This window comes from Neophocaena asiaeorientalis, unplaced genomic scaffold, assembly GCF_003031525.2.
Source record: "Neophocaena asiaeorientalis asiaeorientalis breed wild unplaced genomic scaffold, Neophocaena_asiaeorientalis_V1.1 scaffold43, whole genome shotgun sequence".
In the NCBI taxonomy this organism is placed as follows: domain Eukaryota; kingdom Metazoa; phylum Chordata; class Mammalia; order Artiodactyla; family Phocoenidae; genus Neophocaena; species Neophocaena asiaeorientalis.
In genome coordinates, this window is record NW_020173674.1 from 10,787,934 (window position 1) to 10,798,598 (window position 10,665).

General features: G+C 43.1%; 1 protein-coding gene across 1 annotated transcript in view; it reads left to right on the forward strand.

Annotated features, from left to right (window-relative positions):
* Positions 1 to 10,421: 10,421 nt before the first annotated feature.
* OSBP (oxysterol binding protein) overlaps positions 10,422 to 10,665 on the forward strand; it is a gene marked incomplete at its 5' end in the record, with an annotated part of 34,128 nt that continues 33,884 nt past the window's right edge. Inside the window, one exon of the mRNA XM_024748537.1 lies at positions 10,422 to 10,658. Within this exon, the coding sequence (XP_024604305.1) occupies positions 10,422 to 10,658 (237 nt within the window). The remainder of the gene's footprint in view (positions 10,659 to 10,665) is intronic.

Here is a 10,665-nt window from a genome sequence, read left to right on the forward strand (position 1 = left end):
TGCCACTTGCAGCAACGTGGATGGACCTAGAGATCATCATACTAAGTGAAGTAAGTCAGAGGAAGACAAATACCATACGACATCCCTTATGTGTGGAATCTAAAAAAATGATACAGATGAACTTATTTACAAGACACAAATAGAGTCACAGATGTAGAAAACAAACTTATGGTTATCAGGGGGGAAGGGGGGAGGGATAAACTGGGAGATTGGGAGTGACATATACACACTACTATATATAAAATAGATAACTAATAAGGACCTACTGTATAGCACAGGGAACTCTACTCAGTACTCTGTAATGGTCCATATGGGAAAAGAATCTAAAAAAGAGCAGATATAGGTATATGTAAAACTGATTCACTTTGCTGTACAGCAGAAACTAACACAATGTTGTAAATTGACTATACTCCAATAAAAATTAAAAAAAAAAACAACTCAAGTTGAAGTCCTAACCCTCAGTACCTCAGCATGTGACCATGTTTAGAGACAGCACGTCTGAAGATGTATTAAGTTAAAATGAGGTCATTAGGGGAATTCCCTGGCAGTCCAGTGGTTAGGACTCTGAGCTCTCACTGCCAAGGGTGTGAGTTCAATCCCTGGTCGGGGAAGTAAGATCCTGCATGGCATGGCCAAAAAACTGAAGTCATTAGGGTGAGTTCTAATCCAATATGACTGGTGTCCTTACAAGAAGTGGTGGTGAGGACACAGGCACAGACAGGAGACCATATGAAGATACAGGGAGAAGACAGCCATCTAAAAGTCAACACCTCAAGACTTCCCTGGTGGTCCAGTGGTTAAGACTCTGCACTTCCACTGCAAGGGGCACAGCTTTGACCCCCTGTAGGTGAACTAGGATTCTGAATGCCACACAGCCAAAAAAAAATTAAAAATAAATAAGTCAGCACCTCAGAAGAAACCAACCCTGCCAACACTTTGATCTCAGACTTCTAGCCTCCAGAATTGTGAGAAAATGAATTTCCATTGTTTAAGCTACCCCATCTTTGGTACTTTGTTATGACAGTCCTGGAAAACTAATAAGTTTAGGTGTCAAATATTCCATCATTAATTTTTTTTTAATTTTTAAAAATCCATAGGATAGTAGAAAAGTATGTATCAAACTGTTAACAATGGTCATTTCTGGAAGGTGTGATTATGGGGAATTCTGATTTTCTATATTTACATTTCTGAACCCTTCATATCTTTTATAATGAGTATATTTTGGTTTGTATTTAAAGGAAGGAAGAAAAAGGAGAGAGAGCATGGACATGATTTGTCCAATATTGTAGTGAGTGAGTGGCAGAAAAAGAAAAACTGGATTACATTTACAATCATTTCCCAACATTTCTCCATCTAACAGAGAAGCAGACATGTTGTATGGGACTTCCAAAACTGTTCCTTAAAAGAAAGGAGGGGCTTCCCTGGTGGCGCAGTGGTTGAGTGTTCTGCCTGCCGATGCAGGGGACGCGGGTTCGTGCCCTGGTCAGGGAAGATCCCACATGCCGCGGAGCGGCTGGGCCCGTGAGCCATGGCAGCTGAGCTTGCGCGTCCGGAGCCTGTGCTCCGCAACGGGAGAGGAAGAAAGGAAATTCCCTTTTGTCCTCGTTCCTTCCCTCTTCTTCCTGCCTAGAATGGAGCTGTAATGACTGGAGCTCCAGCAGCCATCTTGGAGCAAAAGATAATCTCAACAATAGTAACAATGCACAGTGGAGGAGAAAGACGGAGGCTGTGTCTCTGAAGACTTCAGTGAGCTACCATACCAACCCTGAACTGCCTACCTCTGCGTTTCTTTTCGATGTGAGAATAAACTCTTATGTGTTTAAACCAACATAAATTGGACCTCTGTTACTTGCAAATAAACCTAATCCTAATTATTACAAAGGATTTTTTGTTTGTTTGTTTTTGGTTTTTTTGCGGTACGCGGGCCTCTCACTGTTGTGGCCTCTCCCGTTGCGGAGCACAGGCTCCGGACGCGCAGGCTCAGCGGCCATGGCTCACGGACCCAGCCGCTCCGCGGCATGTGGGCTCTTCCCGGACCGGGGCACGAACCCGTGTCCCCTGCATCGGCAGGCGGACTCTCAACCACTGCGTCACCAGGGAAACCCAAAGGATTTTTTTTTAGTCATTCGATATTAGAGCTCATTAAGTGCTATTGGGGAAAAGTTTTTTAAGTAATCTTTTAAAAAAATTATTACAAATTTGAGGGAATTCTCCACCCACAGACTCCATTTTCCCTGAAGTGCAATGCTTGATTATCTGATGTGAAACAGGAGGGTTTGTGTAGCCTAAAGAGGGTGGTTAAAATGTTGGTACAAGTTCCCGGGAGGAACAAGAACAGGGGCAGGGCTAGTGATAACTTTTTAAAAATAAAAGAAACTAATTCTATTTTCTGTTATCAATTTTAACTAAACATCAGTTCATTGTGTGGATGACACATGACTTAACTATTTGAATAGTTTCTGTTATTAAGAAAAAAAAAAGATTCCAAGCCACCAGCAGTATGAAGGCTGCCAAGGCTGAAGGCCTATGCATATCGGTGTTTGAAAGCTGGCTTTGCTTTTACAAATTATTTTACTTGTTTGAGTCTCAATTTCCCCATCTGTAAAAGGGATGGCAAAAACAACTGGGATTGTGACAAAGAATAGATGAAATTACATTTGTAAAAGTGCTTAACACTCAGTAAAAGCTATTCCCTCACTTTATTAATCCATTTGTACCTCATATAAAGTTCCAGTATTTCTAGGCTTGTCATACCCCCAAGGAAGGCCTGTGGGTCCCACCTGGATGAGTTATGTTGTGCTGCAAATATAATCTTAAATAATTAATAATTTCAGTTAGCGTTTATTGATCATTTACTATAGACCAGGCACATTTCATGCGTTTTTATTTAATCCTTCCCCAAAACCTTGAGAAATAGATGCTATTAATATGGTCATAAGGAAACTAGGAGAGGTCAAGTATACAGTCCAAGACTTTTTTTTTTTTTTTTGGCCATACGGCACAACTTGTGGGATTTTAGTTCCCCAACCAGGGATCGAACCCAGGCCTTCGGCAGTGAGAGCTCGGAGCCCTAACCACTGGACAGCCAGGGAATTCCCAGCAGTCCAAGATTGCATTCACTTAGCACAAGCAGGATTTGAACCATAGAGACAGTAAAAAGATAACTGGTCGCCAGGGGTTCAGGGAGAAGGAGGAGCACAGAGGATTTTTAGGGCAGGGAAACGATTCTGCATGATACTGTAATAGTGGATACATGTCATTATACATTTGTAAAACTCACAGAATGTACAACACCAAGAGTGAACCCCAACGTAAACTATAGACTTTGGGTGATAATCAATTATAACAAATGTACTACTCTGGGTATTGATGGTAGGGGAGGCTGTGCGTGTGCGGGGATGGGGGATATTAGAATTCTCTGTACTTTTGGCTCAATTTTTCTGTGTACCTAAAACTGCTCTTTAAAAGCCTATGTTTAAAAAGCATGAAAGTACCCAAAGCATTGGTGATTGTCAGGTAAAACAGTCTGGACTAAACAGAGGAGTAAAACAATGGGATAGGAAAGGAAAGTTTGAACCCAGTAGTGAAGGGCCTTAGACAGTCAGGTGGGTAATTGGGACTTTAGCCTGTAAGTCAGCGGGGGTTGTTGAGGATTACTGAGCAGGGAACTCAGGTAAAGAACAGACTTGTAGGAATAAACCTCTGGCTGCTATTGTGTGAGGAGAATTCGGGAAGATAGAGTGGAGGCAAATAGAGTAGTGAAAAAGCAGGTAAAAAGCACAAGTGGGGGGATTTCCCTGGTGGTGCAGTGGATAAGACTCTGTCCTCCCAATGCAGGGGGCTCGGGTTTGATCCCTGGTCAGGGAACTGGATCCCACATGCATGCCGCAACTAAGAGTTTGCATGCCACAACTAAGGAGCCTGTGAGCCACAACTAAGGAGCCTGCGAGCTGCAACGAAGACCTTGCGTAACCAAGTAAATGAATAAATAAATATTAAAATAAATAAGTAAAATAAAATAAAACACCAGACCAGGTAGAATTCCAAATGATATTAAAAAAAAAAGAGCACAAGTGGGCCACTATAGAAAACAGTATAGAGGTTCATAAAAAATTAAAAATTGAACTACCATGTGATCCAGCAATCCCACTTCTGGATATGTACCCCAAGGAAAGGAAATCAGTACATCTAAGGGATCTGCACCCCTCACTGCAACGTTATTCACAATGGCCAAGACATGGAAACAACCTAATTGTGTGTCAATGGATGAATGGATGAAGAAAATGTTATATATACATATGAATATTATTCAGCCATGAGGAAGAAGGAAATCCTGCCATTTGTAACAACATGGATGGACTAAGTAAAATAAGTCAGATAGAGAAAGACAAATACTGTATGGTCTTACTTATATGTAGAATCTTGTTTTTTTTTTTTGGCTGCGTTGTGTCTTTGTTGCTGTGCGGGGCTTTCTCTAGTTGTGGCAAGGTTGCGGTGCGCGGGCTTCTCTTGTTGCGGAGCACGGGCTCTAGGCACGTGGGCTTCAGTAGTTGTGGCACACAGGCTCAGTAGTTGTGGTGCACGGGGTTAGTTGCTCCGCAGCATGTGGGATCTTCCCGGACCAGGGCTCAAACCCGTGTCCCCTGCATTGGCAGGCGGATTCTCAACCACTGCGCCACCAGGGAAGCCCCTTACTTATATGTAGAATCTTAAAAACCCAAATTCACGGACTTCCCTGGCTGTCCAGTGGTTGAGACTCCACGCTTCCACTGCAGGGGGTGCAGGTTGGATCCCTGGTCGGGGAACTAAGGTCCCACATGCCACGTGGTGGGTCCAAAAAAACGGGCTCACTCTCCTAATCCCTTCAGTTGCTTCCTGTTGTACCTGTAACAAAACCCACACTCCTCAGGAGGACTTGTAGGCCTTTCACATCTACACTCTCCACCTCTAATCCCTCTACCTCAGGTACTGCCTCTCTTTTCCCCCTCAGGTCTTCACACAAGAAAGACTATCTCCATCCTTTCCTTTCTTTTCTAACTCCTCCCCGGTTGCTTAAAGTGAGTTTAATCCCTGTTTGAAACAGGTTACACTGTCATTCTCTTTCATAGCACCTTGGTTGTTCTCCATGTTACCTCAGGTATATCATTACTGTACATATTTTCTCTATGCAAATACTGTATATATTCGTTTGTATGCTTCTAGTTTAATACCTGCCTGTCCCCAAGATCCTTTACGTTCCATGAGAAAATAGAGCCTATCGGTACATTCGCTACTCTGCCCCCAACACTTGGCAAAAGCCTGGAGATGCTCAATTCATATTTCTGAAATGAATGAATATGCTAGGCTGTGTGCTGTCATGCAGGAACCAAAGACGAAACACTGGAGGAACTCACCCTCGAGTAGGGGTGATACGGCAGGAACATAAATAACTGTAGAGCGAGACAATGAGCATCACAGGAAATTCTATGAGTCCCGAGGAAGGGGCATTATTCTAGGCAGGGAATTCAGAGCAGACTCTGCGGAGGGAGAGTACTATGTTGGGCCTGATAGGAGGGAAAGTGGAGGGCAAATGTGGATAAGACATAGGGATCAACTTAATTGGAGTGTGGAGTATATCAAGACAAAAGAGTCAGAGAAGCTGGGAAAGAAGTGACACCAGATTGTCAAAGGGCTCACTTGCCAGGCTAAGAAGTCTGGACTGTATTCTGGAGGCAGCGGTGGGGCAACAACATTAACTCAACTCACGCTTTGAAAACCTTTTAAAAATGTTTCCAGGTATACAGTAAAAGTAGAGATACTAGTACAATAAATACCTGCATGCTTCTCACCAACATTCAACAATTAACATTTTGCCTATTTGCTTTATATATAGATATACAGTTACGCAGATGTAGATATATAGATATGTGTGTGTGAGCATTTCAAAGTTTGTGTTACTTTTCTCTTTCTTCCCGTCTTTCCTCCTCCCTCCCTCCCTCCCTCCCTCCCTCCCTTCCTTCCTTCCTTCTTTCATTTTCTGAACATTTCAAAAGAAATCAACAGACTCCTAACATTTGTTCAAAATTTTTTTTGTCTTTGTTTTTATTTATTTATTTTCTTCCAGTTTTATTGAGATATAATTGACACACAGCACTGTGTAAGTTTAAGGTGTACAGCATAATGATTCGACTTACATACATCATGAAATGATGACCACCGTAAGTTTAAAACCCATCTGTCATCTCATATAGGTACAAAAGGAAAGAAATAGAACAAAAATATTTTCTTTCCTGTGATGAGAACTCTTAGGAATTACTCTCTTAACTTTCATTTATAATACAGTATTAATTATATCGATTATGTTGTGCATTACAGTTTCTAGTACTTATTTATCTTATGGCTGAACGTTTGTAACTGTTGGCTGCCTTCACCCAAGTGCTCCTCCCCCACCCCTGCCTCTGGTGACCTCAAATCTCGTCTCTTTTTCTACAAATTTGTTTATTCATTTGTTTTTTTGTGTGTTTTTTGCGGTACGCGGGCCTCTCACTGCCGCGGCCTCTCCCGTTGCAGAGCACAGGCTCCGGACGCGCAGGCTCAGCGGCCATGGCTCACGGGACCAGCCGCTCCGAGGCATGTGGGATCCTCCCGGACCGGGGCACGAACCCGTGTCCCCTGCATCAGCAGGCGGACTCTCAACCACTGCGCGACCAGGGAAGCCCCATTTGTTTTTGAAGTATAACTGACCGACAACACTATGTTAGTTCCTGTTACACAAGATAGTGATTCAATATTTCTATATATTTCAAAATGTTCACCACAATAAGTCTGGTTACCATTTATCACCATACAAAGATATTACATAATTATTTATTCCCCACACTGTACATTTTATACCCATGACTAATTGATTTTGCAACTGGAAGCTTGTACCTCTTAATGTCCCTCATCTATTTCTCTCTTTCCCCCAGCCCCCTCCCCTCTGGCAACTGCCTGTTTGTTTTCTATATCTATGACTCTGCTTCTGTTTAGTTATGTTTGTTCTTTTTTTTTTTAGATTCCACGTATAAGTGATAACATACTTTCTTTCCTGCCTTTCTCTGTCTGACTTATTTCATTAAGCACAATACCCTCCAGGTCCATACATTTTGTTGCAAATTCAAATTTTCATCCTTTTTTTTTAAGGCTGAGTAGTATTCCATTGTGTGTGTATACCATATTTTCTTTAGCCATTCATCCATCAGTAGACAGGCTGTTTCCATGTCTTAGCTATTGTAAACAATGCTGCAGTGAACACGGGGGTGCAGACATCTTTTTGAATTAGTGTTTTCATTTTCTTCAGATAAATACCCAGAAGTGGGATTGCTGGATCATATGGCAGTTCTATTTTTAATTCTTTCAGAAACCTCCGTACTCTTTTCCAAAGTGACTACACCAATTTACATTCCCACTAACACTGCACAAAGGTTCTCTTTTCTCCACATCCTCGTCAACACTCGCTATTTGTTGTTTTTTTGATAACAGCCAGTCTGACAGGTGTGAGGTGACATAACATTGTGGTTTTGATTTGCATTTCTCTGATGATTAGTGATTCTGAGCATCTTTCCACGTGTCTGTTGGCCATCTGTATGTCTTTTTTGGAAAAATGTCTATTCAGATCCTCTGCCCATTTTTTAATTGGGTAGTTTGGCTTTTTGATGTTGAGTTGTATGAGTTCTTTGTATGTTTTAGATATTAACCTCTTATCAAATATATTGTTTGCAAATACCTTCTCCCATTCAGTAGGCTGCCTTTTCATTTTGTTGATAATTTCCTTCGTTGTGCAAAAGCTTTTAAGTTTGATTAGGTCTCATTTGTTTATTTTTTCTTTGTTTCTCTTGCCTGAGGAGACATATCCCAAAAAATATTTCTAAGACTTATGTCAAAGAGCATACTGCCGATGTTTCCTTCTAGAAGTTTTATGGCTTTGGGCCTTACATTTAAGTCTTTAATCCGTTTTGAATTTATTTTTCAATATGGTGTGAGAGGGTAGTCCAGTTTGATTATTTTGCTGGTAGCTGTCCAGTTTCCCCAATACCACTTATTGAAGAGGCTATTTCTCCAGATTCTAAAGATGCTTTCATTCATATCCATCATACCTACATTGAACATACATACATTGAACAAATACATTGAACAAATGTAATAACTGCTTTTTACTGGTATTAGGTCATCTAATACCAGTCCATTTTCAAATTTCCCCAGTTATCCCCCAAATGTCTGAAAAGCAGTTTTTTGGGTTTTTTTGTTTGTTTGTTTTTTCAGAACCAGAATTCAGTCAAGCATTTGATTGTGTGGGTTTCTTTTTTAAATTAAAAAAAAGTTACAACAATCACCACGTGACTCTTTGTTATGATATCACTTTTCCTTAATCTTTATATCTTATCTTCTGTAAAACCAGTTGTCTTATAGAATGTCTCACATTTTTTATTTACTTGATTGTCTCCTTGGGGGTGTTGTTTATCTGGTTCCTCCAGTCCCTGTAACACCTTACGTTTTTGTAGCTGTTTAGTTTATCAAACACGTTCGTATGCATTTAATCACAACAGAATCGCTATAAGGCTTTATTCCTATTTAACAGAAACGAATACTGAGGCTTGGAGTGCTTAAATGACTTTTCCAAAGCCAGAGAGCCAGTAAGTAGCAAAGGCAGGACTCAAGCATAAAGGGATTCACTTTAGTTGAGTTAAAACAACAACAATTAATCCCAAATAGCCTACATCTAACTGCAGATTTTCAAAGTGCATTCTCTCTCCAGAATTCAATAGATATTTCTTTTCTTTTAAAAACGTTTTCAGAAAAAGGACCTTTTGTTGTTGTTTGTTTTGTTTTGTTTTTGCGGTACGCGGGCCTCTCACTGTTGTGGCCTCTCCCGTTGCGGAGCACAGGCTCCGGACGCGCAGGCTCAGCGGCCATGGCTTACGGGCCCCAGGCGCTCTGCGGCATGTGGGATCTTCCCGGACCGGGGCACGAACCCGTGTCCGCTGCATCGGCAGGCGGACTCCCAACCACTGCACCACCAGGGAAGCCCAGAAAAAGGATCTTTTAAGAAATATTTTATTTTCCTGATACCGTGAAGCACATTGCCAAGAAAAAGCAATTTGTTTTACAACGTCTAACAGCTATTTCTCTTGTCTAGCAAAACTAGCAAAATGTAACAGATACCAGGTTCCTCCCAAAGCTACGTTTGTAACAACAGTTCACAACGTCTAAATGTTAAATGAGTTACTGAATTTATGACTTTCATAAATGTGTAAACAAAGTCAATTTATCTAAAAATAACTATTTTCTGTGCAAAGTTAAGCATACGCATGTGCGCTTATGATGCTAAAACCAACAAGGGCCTTTAGGACTGTTAGAGACGCCGTTCGGAACTACACGTAAAGTCAGGTCTTCTACAGTCTATTTTCTCCTCACAGCTGGGTCAGAAACTCGTGGAACAGAATTAGGAGAAGCTTATAACAGTCTACAATCAAGAGATAAGGGGTGTGGTGCGACGATGAGCAAAGCAGGCAAAGGAATTAGGATGGTGGATTCAGGAGGAAACTGGGGAAGACATTTCTGGGCTCCCCAGGAATTCAGGCCTCCAGCTTGGAGCCAGCTGCTAGAAAGGGGCCCTAGAAGGGAGAGACATAGGCAGGGGCTGACTACGGAGAAACACTCTTCTCAACAAGAAACTATGGAAATCTTAACTCAGAGAGAGGGATTCCCAACACTGCCCATACATCAAAAAACGTTTTTAAGAAGCTGACTCGCTTCCGCCTCTCGCAAACTTCCACAAAGGTGGAAGCAGGCGAGCACGCCCCGCAAGTGCCCTTCCCTGGTTTTATTGGCTGCCCTGGCCTGCCCCTTTCTTAATCTGTTTCTTTCATTGGTTAGCATTGATATGCTCCTGCTTTCACAGACAATTCCCGGAACCAATCATCTCCAATCACCGCTCCGTCTCTCCGCCGACTTGTGAGTGGCATCCATTCCAACCAATAAAAAACGAAAGTGAGGCTGTGGAGCCTACACTCCTCCCCTTTCTCCTCAACTCTTTCTGCAAATGGTAGAAAAGGTTGAGCAGCTGATACGAACCACCAATCCGTAAGGGCGGAAGAGGGGCGAGGAGAAAAGTGATGGGAGGGGGTGACGTGGCGGTGACGGAGGCATAAACTAAAATGAGTGGCAGGAATACTAGCCAATCGACAATCACACTGGCTGGGTAGTCTGCATTCTAGAGTCCTCCCTGAGCGCCGGAGACTTCGGGAAAGCACCAATGAGCTTTTCATGAGTCTGATTGGCCTTCACCTGCACCAATCAACGGCGTGCCTGGCGGAAGCGTCCCACCACGGGCTCTCACTGGGCGCTGGTGGAATGACAGGCCCAAGAGAAATGCCAATGTCCGAGGGGTCTTCCGCAAGTGACACTCAGCGTCACCAATCGACTTCCTCCTTCCCGGCGGCAGAGCCCTCCTCCCCGCGGCCGGCCTGGCTGGGCGGGGACGCTGCGCGGCGGCGGCTGATGTGCTAGCTGAGTGGGGCCCTCCGGGCGGCGACGGCGGCTCTCGTAGGCGGTTCTGGTCCTGTATCTCCGGGCGGCGGCGGCTCATGGCGGCGACGGAGCTGAGAGGAGTAGTGGGCCCGGGCCCGGCAGCCAGGGCGGCCCCGG